The sequence below is a fragment of the Anthonomus grandis genome, chromosome 14 (assembly GCF_022605725.1).
Source record: "Anthonomus grandis grandis chromosome 14, icAntGran1.3, whole genome shotgun sequence".
NCBI lineage: Eukaryota > Metazoa > Arthropoda > Insecta > Coleoptera > Curculionidae > Anthonomus > Anthonomus grandis.
The window spans coordinates 3,502,275-3,515,249 of NC_065559.1; the positions used below are offsets into that span (position 1 = coordinate 3,502,275).

At 32.5% G+C, this 12,975-nt stretch overlaps 1 protein-coding gene across 1 annotated transcript in view; it reads left to right on the top strand.

Moving 5' to 3' along the window:
• The first annotated feature begins 2,121 nt into the window (after positions 1 to 2,121).
• LOC126744633 (proton channel OtopLc-like) overlaps positions 2,122 to 12,975 on the top strand; it is a 50,861-nt gene continuing 40,007 nt past the window's right edge. The window contains exons 1-3 of the mRNA XM_050452134.1: positions 2,122 to 2,421; positions 7,500 to 7,706; positions 8,597 to 8,716. Coding sequence (XP_050308091.1) covers positions 2,201 to 2,421; positions 7,500 to 7,706; positions 8,597 to 8,716 — 548 coding nt within the window. The 5' untranslated portion in view covers positions 2,122 to 2,200. The remainder of the gene's footprint in view (positions 2,422 to 7,499; positions 7,707 to 8,596; positions 8,717 to 12,975) is intronic.

Below are 12,975 nucleotides of genomic sequence, written 5' to 3' on the forward strand. Positions count from 1 at the left end.
GCACTTCTTCCAAGCCTCTCAAAGATCATAGAACGCCTGGCTAAAAAAAGGTTTTTGTCTTTTTGTTTAAATATAATATCTTAGTTTGGATTTCTGAGCAAAAAATGTACCAACGATGCCATGTTCTCCCTATTTAACAGCGTTTATTCAAATATCAACAAAAATTACTTAACAGCAACAATTTTCTGTGACTTTTCAAAGGCTTTCGATTGCGTAAACCACATTATTTTAATTAACAAATTGCAGCACTATGGATTCAGAGGTATATCCCTTCAATGGTTTAAGTCATATTTGTGCAACAGAAGTCAACTTGTAAAGGTCGATACGTCAAGATCTTCTTGTAAACCAATTGAATGTGGGGTACCTCAATGTTCCGTTTTGGGTCCTATGCTCTTTCTGCTGTTTATAAATAACCTGGCCAGCCTGAACATAAGCGGAAAAATCTGTCTTTTTGCTGATGATACTCGCTTCACTTGGAGCAATCCAAATGCAATGGCACTACATAAAACAATTTTCAACGACTTGGTCTTCATTAAATCGTGGTGCGATTCCAATCTTTTATACCTAAATCTCTCAAAAACTAAAGTCTTATCATATAAAACGACCATTCCTCCATTTATTCTAAACAATACCAGTTGGGGTCTGTCAAGTTCTTGGGTCTTGTTGTGGACGGCTCTTTGAAATGGGATTTGCACATAGATACGTTATCTAAAAAACCAAGCTCGGCATGTTTTTCCATAAGATCAATCTCAAGAGAATTAGGCTTTTTCACGGCCAAAACAGTTTATTATGCTCTTTTTGAGTCACATCTTCGTTATGTCCTTCCATTCTGGGGTACATGCTGCAAGACCCAATTTAAGCGTATATTTAAACTTCAAAACAGAGCGCTTCGCTACTTATTAGGACTTGATAGTAGAGCTCACTGCCAAGTAAATTTTGTAAAATATAAGATCCTTACTCTTCCCTCGTTATTTATATTTGAATCTATCTGCCTTATCCGCAAACATGTGTCGCAGATTCCAGAAAGACCATCCCACAGCTATTCACTAAGGAACGTTGATCATAATCTTCATCTGCCAATTCCACGGTCGGAATTAGTAAAGAACTCTATACTTTATGCAGCAATAAAAATGCACAACCATCTGCCTTCCGTAATAAAATCGATGACTACTTTTAGACTTTTTTAATATTTCCTTTTAAAGCACACACACTGGCGTTATTAGCTACCTATTTATTTACAAAATGTTTGCCTGCTTTTTATTGTATGTTTTATTTTATTGTATGTTTTTTTTTTCAGACTAAGGTTTTTGACAGTTTTATACATTTAATTGTGTGTATATTTGTATATAAAAATTATTTTACTTGTACAGTATTTTTGTTTTGTTATGTACCTATTTACTTTGTGTGTATTTTGTCTGAGTATTTTTCTTTTATGTTTATTTGTTTATATTTGTATTTTTTTCCTTTAGCTTTGTCGATAAAATGTAAATTTTCTGACAATAAAGCATTTGATTGATTGATTGACATTTGATCATTTAAAAATTAGGACATTCGCACTATTTCGGGATTATTTTATTACTTTCTACTCCAATAGCAGTAAAAACTATTTAACGCGCAAAAACGATAAAACTGAGAACAAAAAGTTTAGTATGTGTTTTTATAAGTTTTATAACTTTTTCGGGACGCATAAAAAAATTCATATAGAAAAATGAAAAAAACTAATTTTAAGGACCTTTAGCGACCTCCATCTTTTGCACTGTTGGTCGTAGCAATGAGATATTTTGCAGATAATTTTGCGCTCTACAATTTTCGCTCTGAAAGTTTTTTTCTACGACGATTATCGAGAAAAATCAAATTAAAAAATGTCGTGCCTTTTAGAATTTAAACCTGATCGACAATCAGAACATGAATGAGAGGCAAATTCTCAGCAGTAATTTTAAGACCAGATTGACTGTACTAGAGGCACGGGACGCCAAAACGGCCTTTAAGCTCCCGCGCTCTTCAGTATTCGGCCGCCCATCCTGCCACACGTATAGCGGCAGCCTTTATCGAATTCCCGCTTCCGTTTGAAAATGTAGCCTGCAAGCAACAGGACCCTCAAGTGCGAAACGTATAGTACAAAAAAAAATTATACATACAAAACAATGTGATAAAAAAAAGACGACCGGTAGCGTATTTTTTTTTTTAAACAAACTCCATCATGGACCAGAATCAGCTGGATAGCTCCCCAGATCTCTCCCTTAAGTTGAGAAGAGGATCGAGCGACTCGAGGGATTCTTTTTATATGGATTTCGATAAGGGGATCGACTCGGACATCGAGGAGATGGCGACTACTTCGGGGGCGGATTTCGGGGGTGATACCACCGGTGAAATTACGCTCATCACCCCGACGGCGGTGGAGGTTAAACCTGAAGGAACCAGGTAAGGATCTCTGTCGCACTTAATGAGTAACGGTTGCGAGGCAGAGAGAGAGAGTGCTGCGGAAATTTAATAACGTTATTTTGCGCGTCTGAGGGGCTTCCTGCTTTGGAGTGTATTGTTTATATAAATTAAATTTGTTTATTGATTTTTTTAGTTTAGAAAATTACAAATTTAATTTTTTTTTAATTGTTCGCTTTTGACTAGAACCAGAAAATTTGTGAATTTTTTACATCACATCAAAGTTCAACATTTTTTTTTTTTGAAAAATTCAACAATTTTTTTTTCCAAATTTTTTTTTAAAATTCACTGTGCTGTTCAGAACACTCCCAGGATACCTCAATTTACCTCAAAATACTCTAAAAACCATAGTTAATAGCACAAAATTACTTTAGTTCAATATTTAAATTTGTGAATTTTTTACATCACATCAAAATTCAACATTTTTTTTTTCGAAAAATTCAACAACTTTTTTTCAAAAATTCACTGTGCTGTTCAGAACACTTCCAAGATACCTCAATTCAGCTCAAAATACTCTAAAAACCATAGTTTATAGCATAAAAATTACTTTAGATCAATATTTAAATTTATGAATTTTTTACATCACATCAAAGTTTAACATTTTTTTCTTCGAAAAATTGAACAATTTTTTTTTCCAAATTTTTTTCAAAAATTCACTGTGCTGTTCGGAACACTCCCAGGATACCTCAATTTGTCTCACAATACTCTAAAAACCATAGTTTAGAGCACAAAAATTACTTTAGATCAATATTTAAATTTGTGAATTTCTTACATCACATCAAAGTTCAAAATTTTTTTCTTCGAAAAGTTCAACAATTTTTTTTACCTATTTTTTTTCAAAAATTCACTGTGCTGTTCAGAACTCCCAGGATACCTCAATTTACCTCAAAATACTCTAAAAACCATAGTTTATAGCACAAAAATTACTTTAGATCAATATTTAAATTTGTGAATTTTTTAAATCACATCAAAGTTCAACATTTTTTTTTTCGAAAAATTCAACTTTTTTTTTTACAAATTTTTTTCAAAAATTCACTGTGCTGTTCAGAACACTCCCAGGATACCTCAATTTACCTCAAAATACTCTAAAAACCATAGTTTATAGCACAAAAATTACTTCAGATCAATATTTAAATTTGTGAATTTTTTACATCACATCAAAGTTCAACATTTTTTTTTTCGAAAAATTCAACAATTTTTTTTTACAAATTTTTTTCAAAAATTCACTGTGCTGTTCAGAACTCCCAGGATACCTCAATTTACCTCAAAATACTCTAAAAACCATAGTTTATAGCACAAAAATTACTTTAGATCAATGTTTAAATTTGTGAATTTTTTACATCACATCAAAATTCAACATTTTTTTTAAATTCAACAATTTTTTTTGCAAATTTTTTTCAGAAATTCACTGTGCTGTTCAGAACACTCCCAAGATACCTCAATTTAGCTCAAAATACTCTAAAAACCATAGCTTATAGCACAAAAATTACTTTAGATCAATATTTAAATTTGTGAATTTTTTACATCACATCAAATTTCAACATTTTTTTTTTCGAAAAATTCAACAATTTCTTTTTTGCAAATTTTTTTCAAAAATTCACTGTGCTGTTCAGAACACTCCCAAGATACCTCAATTTAGCTCAAAATACTCTAAAAACCATAGTTTATAGCACAAAAATTACTTTAGATCAATATTTAAATTTATGAATTTTTTACATCACATCAAAGTTCAAAATTTTTTTTTCGAAAAATTCAACAATTTCTTTTTTGCAAATTTTTTTCAAAAATTCACTGTGCTGTTCAGAACACACATATTTGTTTTATTTAATTTATTTTTGTTCTAAAAATGACTTGTTTCAAGTTTCAGGGTATTTTGTGATTTTTTAAAAATTCAAATTTCTTAGTTCATTTTTTAAAAATTCAGTTGTTAGCGAAAGTCAAGTTGTTAACGGAAGGTTTTTATTATTTTTTTATTTTTGCTTTTCTGTTATCTAATTTAAGACAAAAATTGAAAAGTATTTTATACATATATATATATATATATATATATATGTGTAACATAAGTGATGACTTTAATTTTAAGGAGTGATTCCTTGTAATTTTTTAACTAAAAAAGTACATATAAACATATATCCGGAGACGCTTCGTTTTCGAGATACAGGTTGTAAAACTTTTTTTGTTAATTCGATTTTTTCATTAATACCTAGAAAACACGTTTACCGAATTTGTTGAAATTCTTACAGTTTGTTAGTAATTTTATTAAGTATCCTTTGGCTTATTTGTATATCTCTTAATTTTTGTGAAAAATAATAATAACTTCCTCAGAGACAGAGATATTAGAAGAATCTACAATTATGTTTCTTAAATCATTTTTATCCACAACTGGCGTCGCATAAACAAGCAGTTTCAGATATCTCCAAAAGAAATAGTCCAGAGGATTCAGGTCTGGGGATCCTGCTGGCCATAACTGACCACTGCTGAGAAAAAGTGTTATTAAGAGAGGTACATTCAGTCGAGGATTTTCGTAGTCCCAAAAATGATTATTGTGGAAGTTTTTGATGGCTTCCTGTGAAAAACTTGCCTCAACTGTAAATAGAATTTTAGACGTAAAGTTTGGATTCTGCGCGTTTTTTTTAGTTACTTTCTCTAAACGAACCAAGATATGTACAAAATTTAAGGAACAAAAAAGTTCAATTTTTAATTGTTTAAAAAAAAAAAAATTAACGCTCTGTAACTCGAAAATGAAGCGTCTCCGGACATATGGTATATCAACTTTTTAATTTAAAAAATTACAAGGAATCACCCTTTAAAATTAAAGTCATCACTTATGTTACACCTTGTATATATATATTTTTAGATAATTGACTAAAATTGACTAGCAATTAAAAGAAAAATATTGAAATTAATAAGAAAAATACGTTTTTTTAATCTATTTAAAGTATCATACTTTTTCCAAAAATTTTCATAAAAAAAAGTTAATGGCATTTTTTACTTTTGACCAAAGATGAAAATTTTACTTAAAACGTATTATATTATTATTAAGCAAGAAAAAAGTAAATAAGAAAAATGTAGAGAACCGTTTTGAATAAGCAATTATATAGGAAAGTTATTTTTTTATTTTTAAAATGATTTCTTATTTATTAAGCATAATCTTATAGCATAACATGGAAGCATAAGCATTTTTTTCTATTTTTGGCTACAATTTAAATTAAAACCAATGAAATAGATTCATATTTACATTCTCAATTTGATACATCCAAGCTGGAAAAAAAGGAATCTTCAGCCAAAGATTTTGTTAAATTTCCATTCAAATTGCTTTAATTTAATCAAAATTTTAACTATTTTAAAATAAATCACACTTTTTGACATCACTTGGAAAGGTCCAAAAATATCTTTTTTACCCGATAAACTCTTCTACTGACATCACCAATGAATATATTATATTGTTCTTACACCAGTTACACTTTATTGGCTCAATAGCATAATTACAAAATCGCATTACATTATATTTGCCATATTCGGCTTCTTACCCTGTCATGGACTTGAGTGATCTATGATGTGCTTGTAGATGATATACCCTTCGTATGGCTCTGTATCATTATCTTAAGTTGGTGTTAAGTGTTTTTTATTAAATCGTTTAGTGGAATACGAGAAGGCAATTGTTCTGTAAGTAAAATTTTGTTAGGTTTACAAATTGTAGGTTTATGCTCTATAGAGCGTAAAAAAATGTTTGTTGGATTTCTGCGACCAAACAACATAAGACTGTAACAATTAAATTTACGTTCAGTTAACGACTTTTTAATTACTCTAATGAGTTACCTTCTCATCCAATTTTTTTTGTGACTGTTCATGTTTTTTTGTTTAATTCTGTTAATTTTCTTATTCCTCTTGCATTGTTGTCCATCTATCTGTAATCATCAGTAAGAATTAAATTTTGATTCACCTTTAATTTAATTTTCCTGATTTTTAATTCTGTTATTTTTCTTATTTTTTTTATTTATTGTTGCTTTCCATATTTATTGTCATTTTGACTATCCATTTATATTTTATTATTTTTTTACTTAAAAGTTTGGCAATTGCATTATTTAAGTGGTACGTATTCAATTCTGAACTATTTTTATTTTAATTCAGCTATTCCTCTTATTCTCTTCCTATTCTTGTTAATAGTCATCTTTAACTAATTTTTGTGGTTTTTTATGTATTTTTCTTGAAATTCTGATAGTTTTCTTGAATTTGTCTTCATCTTCTCTATCCCTTCTTTTTTCTAATATATCATTATTAAAAAAAGATTGCATTTATAACCAGTGCGTAATCTTTACTCAACTGTCATCTTCCAACAATCAAAAAATCTCTTATATTTAGCACATCATCGTCAAATTCATCCAAATTAAACTTTCTGTATCTATAACATGCGAGCTCATCTAACTAATCAACGAGAGTTAGCCAATGTCCATTTATAGTTAGGCAATGTCATTTTAAACTTACGTCCAATTAACGTTATCAACAACGTTTCCCAGAGAGTTTTAGATTTATAAACTTGACGTTAATATCCGAGGTCAAGTTCACCGTTAGATGAGAAAACCATATTTTGCACTAAATTGGGAATGAAACTGAACCACCTTCATGTCCAGATTTGTTTCACTTCTAACGTCATCAAACTTGTATGAAAACGTTGCAACAACGTGATTTCAATACGTTTAACTTGACCGGAAGTTCACGTATCAATTCAATGTAAAAAGTCGTTGTAAAAACGTTCCTTGAAGGTCAGTCTAGGTTTTTTTAAGTTGACCATATTTGATCACAGAATGACTTGTGCAGCTATTGCTGAAATTTACTATAATAAACCTTAGTTTAGTCAAACATTTCAATGACAATAACATTGCAAGTTATTTATTAGTTCTAATTTATCATTAATAATCAATTGGACGTTGCATTAATCCGTGACCTCAAGACGATCCATATCTGCAATTAGACTGACTGACTCACAGGTCGTTAAGTAGACTACAGTAAAAAAACCGAATATCTGCAACTAACAACAAGAAATCACTATTTCATTTCAGTTGGCCGATGATTCCACCCCAAAATATGAGCGGTGGTAGTAGAAGTAGCGCGGGGTTGCTGGGCGGTAAAGACCCTCTTCTACCCTCACCTGCTTCTCCACACCCCGTCATAGTTTCACCGGAAACCCTTAGCCATTCTTCGCCGTCCAAGTCAACCGCTAAGCATGTCAACTCCTCGGGTCACACTGTCCAAATACAAACTCATAGGTAAGCATTATTTAAAAAAAAAACAGTTTGGAATATATGAAGAATGCCGCATTATAACTCAAAGTCTCCCCAAGTACATTCCAAGAGCTTCTCAAGACGGGCCAGATGCAAATGTTGATCTTGCTTCAGAGAAGTACATACAGTGTTGAAAATACCAGTTGTATCTTCCTTCATCTCATGATCCGGCAAGCTCTTCAAGCCTAGATTCGAAATGAGATCTTTGCCTGAAATACTAAAAACTGCAACTTGGTGTTTTGGTATAGTCCCATTGACTCTCTTTCAGGTAGTTTAGTGTTCAGTAGGTTTCTAAGTTTCATAACGAATGATCTGCAAAGATCATTCACCTTGAGGCTTCTTGGTTCCCTAAATCAAAAACATTTTCTGAAAGAATTCTGTAGCAGGTACGTTTCTTTTTAGCTGGATTCCTTCTTGGGTATCATCAGCGAAAATGATTAATTAACAGAAGAGCACTGTCAGTTTAGATGGTGGGAGATGTGAAAACTAGTAGGAGACTTTGGCATAAATGTTCTCCAGTAAGCTGGATTGGTCGTAAGATCCTATAGAAGATTATTGATCACTGAGTGGAAAGAAGTGAACGTTTCAGCAATCCAAACGTTAGACCACTCTAACATATAATAATCCCGTGCTGATGGTTGATATCCCCAGTTTGAATAAGTGTCGCTTTTATGGAATCCAGAGGGCTGTTTCTTCTTAAGCAAGTCGATCGATCATAAGTGAACAGGAGGTTAATATCTCCAGTTTTTTCTATAAAGGCTTGCAATGACGCTTATATTTTAACGTCAAATAATGCAAAAGACAGTTGACTGATCGACATATCATACATATTGCTGATCTTCGCAGCATCAATTATCTTATTGTTTTTATTCCAGAACAATAAACACAGCACCCACGCTTACCATGGCTGGCTATTATTATCAGCATCAGCCTCTTCCTATTGTAAGAAGACTGAGTAGGGCTGAAAGGCAAGTTGAATGGAGGCAGCTCGGAGCGTAAGTAGTCTTTAGAGTTTAATGAATATAATTTGATGATGTTTATAAAGGATGTATATAAAAGTAAGCAGAGCAATATGAGTTTAAGTTAAATTTCTTCTTTGCATAACTAGAGTATGAATTGAATGGGAAACTTTTTTACTTTTTCTGATATTCGGGATCATTTCTGTTGATGATAACGAATCAATGACCTTTTGGTTGAAGGATCATCCTATAAAGTCACTGACAAGATTTTTTTCTGTTTTTAGATCGGTATCAATAAAAAAAAATATTATTAGATTCTGAACTAAATCTCATAGCTACAGAGATATTTCGGTTTTCTCCACCTCATCGGACTATTTCCGCATTTTCTCTTGAAGATTGATCTGCTTTGATGTCCTTCTACTGGTTTCGTCCAGTCCTGTTCCAGAATTTGTTATGACAGAAGCAAGGGAAGAAGTCGTCCAGTTGAATCATCTGGATAACTGGATTGGCTAAATATATATTTTTCTCGCTATCAATGATGACTCTAACCAGGAACTTTAGAATACACCCAACCCAAATACATCATACATATAAGTCAATTTGAAAACTTCCAATGCAAATATCTCGAAAACTAAAAAAGTTAGAAAAGCGCAATTTGCTACAAACATTGTATACAGGTATGGAGATTTAGAGTCTCTTTCTCTCTCTGTTAGGTAATTAAATGCATTTTCATCTCTGTCTAACGATTGAGTGCACTCAATTGCCTGGAAGAAATACAATTTTTCTTCTAAACATTTGATTTAGAGTCTCTTTTTCTCTCTATTAGGTACGCAAATGCATTTCCATTTCTGTCCAACGATTGAGTGCACTTAACTTCCTGTAAGAAATAAAGATATTCTCCCAAGCAGTTTGCTTATAGTTTCTTGCTCTATTTTCTCTCTCTGTCCATTGATTGAATGCATTTAATTGCCTGGAAGAAATACAATTTGTCTCCCAAGCAGTTGATTTAGAGTCTCTTTCTTTCTCTCTATTAGGTACGCAAATGCATTTCCATCTCTGTCCAACGATTGAGTGCACTTAACTGCCTGGAAGAAATAAAGATATTCTCCCAGGCAGTTGATTTAAAGTGTCTTAGTCTATTTTTTCTGCCGGTCCATTGATTAAATCTTAAGATAGATTCTCGCTATCAGTGATGACTCTAACCAGGAACTTTAGAATGTCTATACACTTAACCCAAATGCATCATACATATAGGTCAATTTGAAAACTTCCAATGCAAATATCTCTAAAACTAAAAAAGTTAGAAAAGCGCAATTTGGTACAAACATTGTATACAGGTATGGGGAACTGCAACACACTGTCATCCCTTGTATAAAATTTCTCCTAAAGTTTATACAAGGTCAAAGAAAGGTATAAGTTAAATAAAATAAACTCTCTTTTTACGAAGTGTTATTTTATTTATTTAGATTGCCAAAATGCATTCCATTTTGAGCTAAACAAATGTATATTCTATTTTCATACTCATTTCGGAACACTATTCTTGGAATAGATGCACATTCTGTAATAAAGTTTCCACTTCTAAACACAACAGTTTTTAAGTGACTCCAGAGAAAAAAGTCGAGTGGTATTAGATCTGGTGATCTCGCCGGCCGTTTCATTGGACCTCTTCTCCCACTCCACTGATCTGGAAACGCATCATGTAGAAATTGCCTCACAGGAAGAACGTACTGCGCTTCATCTTGTTGAAAATAAATCTGCGTTTTAGTTCATACCCCGTGAATATCCAACTGATTTTCTATTTCTTCCTCTACTGATTTTCTATAGTGTTTTTTTTTATTTCTACATAAGCTGTTGGCATCATTGCATCAGAGATGTTGCAAGCAAACAAACGGTTTCCATAGATAGTTAAATAAAAACCCATAGTTCTACGGCAATGCTAATTCTAGCCCTTTAATGTTCTAAGATTAAGGTTCTCAGGGGAGGTACTGGATTGCAAGTCTAGAAGAGCTATAGAGCTGACCGTAATAAAGCAATTCCTTGCCAAAGCAGTTAAGTTTCTTAAATAAGATCTCTTGACTCACACAGTCAAATGCCTTTCAAAGATCGCAAAATACCGCTGCCGATGCCTCGCCTCTATTAATGTATCGATCATTTTTAGGACGACAGAATATTATTTTTAAGCACAAATGACTTGAGTCAGTAAGATATGATTGAGTGGCAGAATGGGAAGCATTCGAACCCTTATAAGCTTCTCTATTGTTCTCGATAAAGTCATCTTATAAATGAATCACGAAACTCCGATCAATTTCGCTTCTGCACAATCCGTTTCTTGTACACACAGTCGGTTTACGATAAAACAAAGAAACGCAGCCAGTTTTCGTTTTACGTTTCCACGGAAAAAACTTCTTGGTAGGGGTTTCATTCGGGTCACGACAGGGCGACACGCAGACTAGGAAATGCAGAGGAATGCGCCGTAAGTCCTCGCGTGTTCATAGAGTAGTATGGCGTAAAGCGTGATGGAAATTTTTATACTTTTTCTTTCCCTCAGGCATGAAAAATAATTTATGATCTTAGGGTGTCGCGGGTTCTAAATGTGTTGCTCCGGGGGAGTTTTATGGTTGTCTTGAAGAGAGAAGGAATTAGGGAAACGTCGGTTGATATTCAGAATGGCTGTCTCAAGAGAAATCGATCAATAACCCCCGCATTAAAATAATAATAACGTTATTAATTTAGAAGAAAATATCAACATAACTGTAAGCGAAAATAGGCACATGGATTAAAAGGCCAATTTCAGCTTCTAACAAAAACACCTTAATTACAGCCTTAAGGTAGCTATAGGTGTAACACAAATATTTAAATCTAGGGTGCAACACAAGTTCAGACAGATAATAAAATTATCTATTTGTGTAACAGTAACAACTAAACCCAACTCTTGTTACTTAATATTAAATTCACTTTAAGCAATAGGTATACAAAAATACAAAGTTTTATGGGCTTGGCACTTCAGTATTAAGACAAAGCAGTTATAAGCCTTTTATTATTTCAAAAAGCATTTATAGATAATGAGAGGTCCGGTATATGTGTGTTCACACATGTTGCTATATTATAAAAATAGCTGTGTTTAGAAAGTTCTTTGCCATGCCGTGGGATGACATTCAGCCAGTACAAGTCCTTTAATTTGTGTGATACCCCATCTGGTCGTTCTATTTCAAATATGTATCTCACACATATGCATTTTGAAGTTTTGCGCACCTAATGATCCTTGTCCTTATGATCAAGTCAAGGATCATAAACAGTATCACAGAAATTCAGATGTGAAAGAATTAGAGAATCGCAGAGCATGTTTCTTGCTTCTATATTCAACACATATCTTTGGGAATTAAACAGAAGAGAAAACTTCAAGTCGATATCCATGTACACCAAGATTCCTACTTATGTTTTGAAATGAAATTGGTGCATTATTGATGTGCAAATGAATGCGATTAAAAAGATTTTGTCTTAAAGTTAGTAAATAACATAGCGACAGGCTTCTTTGGACTTAGCAGTCATACAGCAATTTTGGGTCTTCATTTGAGCAATGGTTGGCATATTCAGGATTAGAGGAATCAAAGGAAAAAATTACCTGGGCATCGTCAGCGTAAATATGATGTTTTGAATGTTTTAAAGTCGACACGTATAAATTGCGTAAGAAAGAGGGAGCCCAAAATCCTTCCCTGTGGTACGCCGTATGAAAGACTTACATCCTCTGAATATTTACCATCCAAAAAAGCTTTTCATGAGCATTAATAGGAAATCCTACAAAACCAAGAATGGACAATAATCTTATCTTGACATTATCCAAATATAATCCAACATAACTATCACTATCGACCTGTTTCTGTCCAAAGATCTGAAAATGTCATCGGTTACATCACACATCGATTTTTCTCATGATATTCAATTTTTCTTTGATGTTACTGTTTCTTAGTTTAAAGTTTAAATAAGCCTTTTTTTCAGCTCTTATAGCAGCTGTAGTGGTGTAATTTCGTACTTGTGTGTATGTCCAGTGAATAGGATTTTAAGTCTTTCTAGGGCTTTATTACGAAGTTTTTTGAAAAGACAAATATTATTAGTTATCCAAGGTGCCTAAGGCTTACTCTTATCTTTTACATTTCTTACTGGCACATGATGATCAAAAAGCTGAAAAATATTGAGAATTCTCACTATCAATATTTTTAATATCACAGTTGCTGAAATTGTTGGAGGGCAGTTTATCCAATTTACTAAAATGTAAAATGCAAGAAATTAGAAAGATA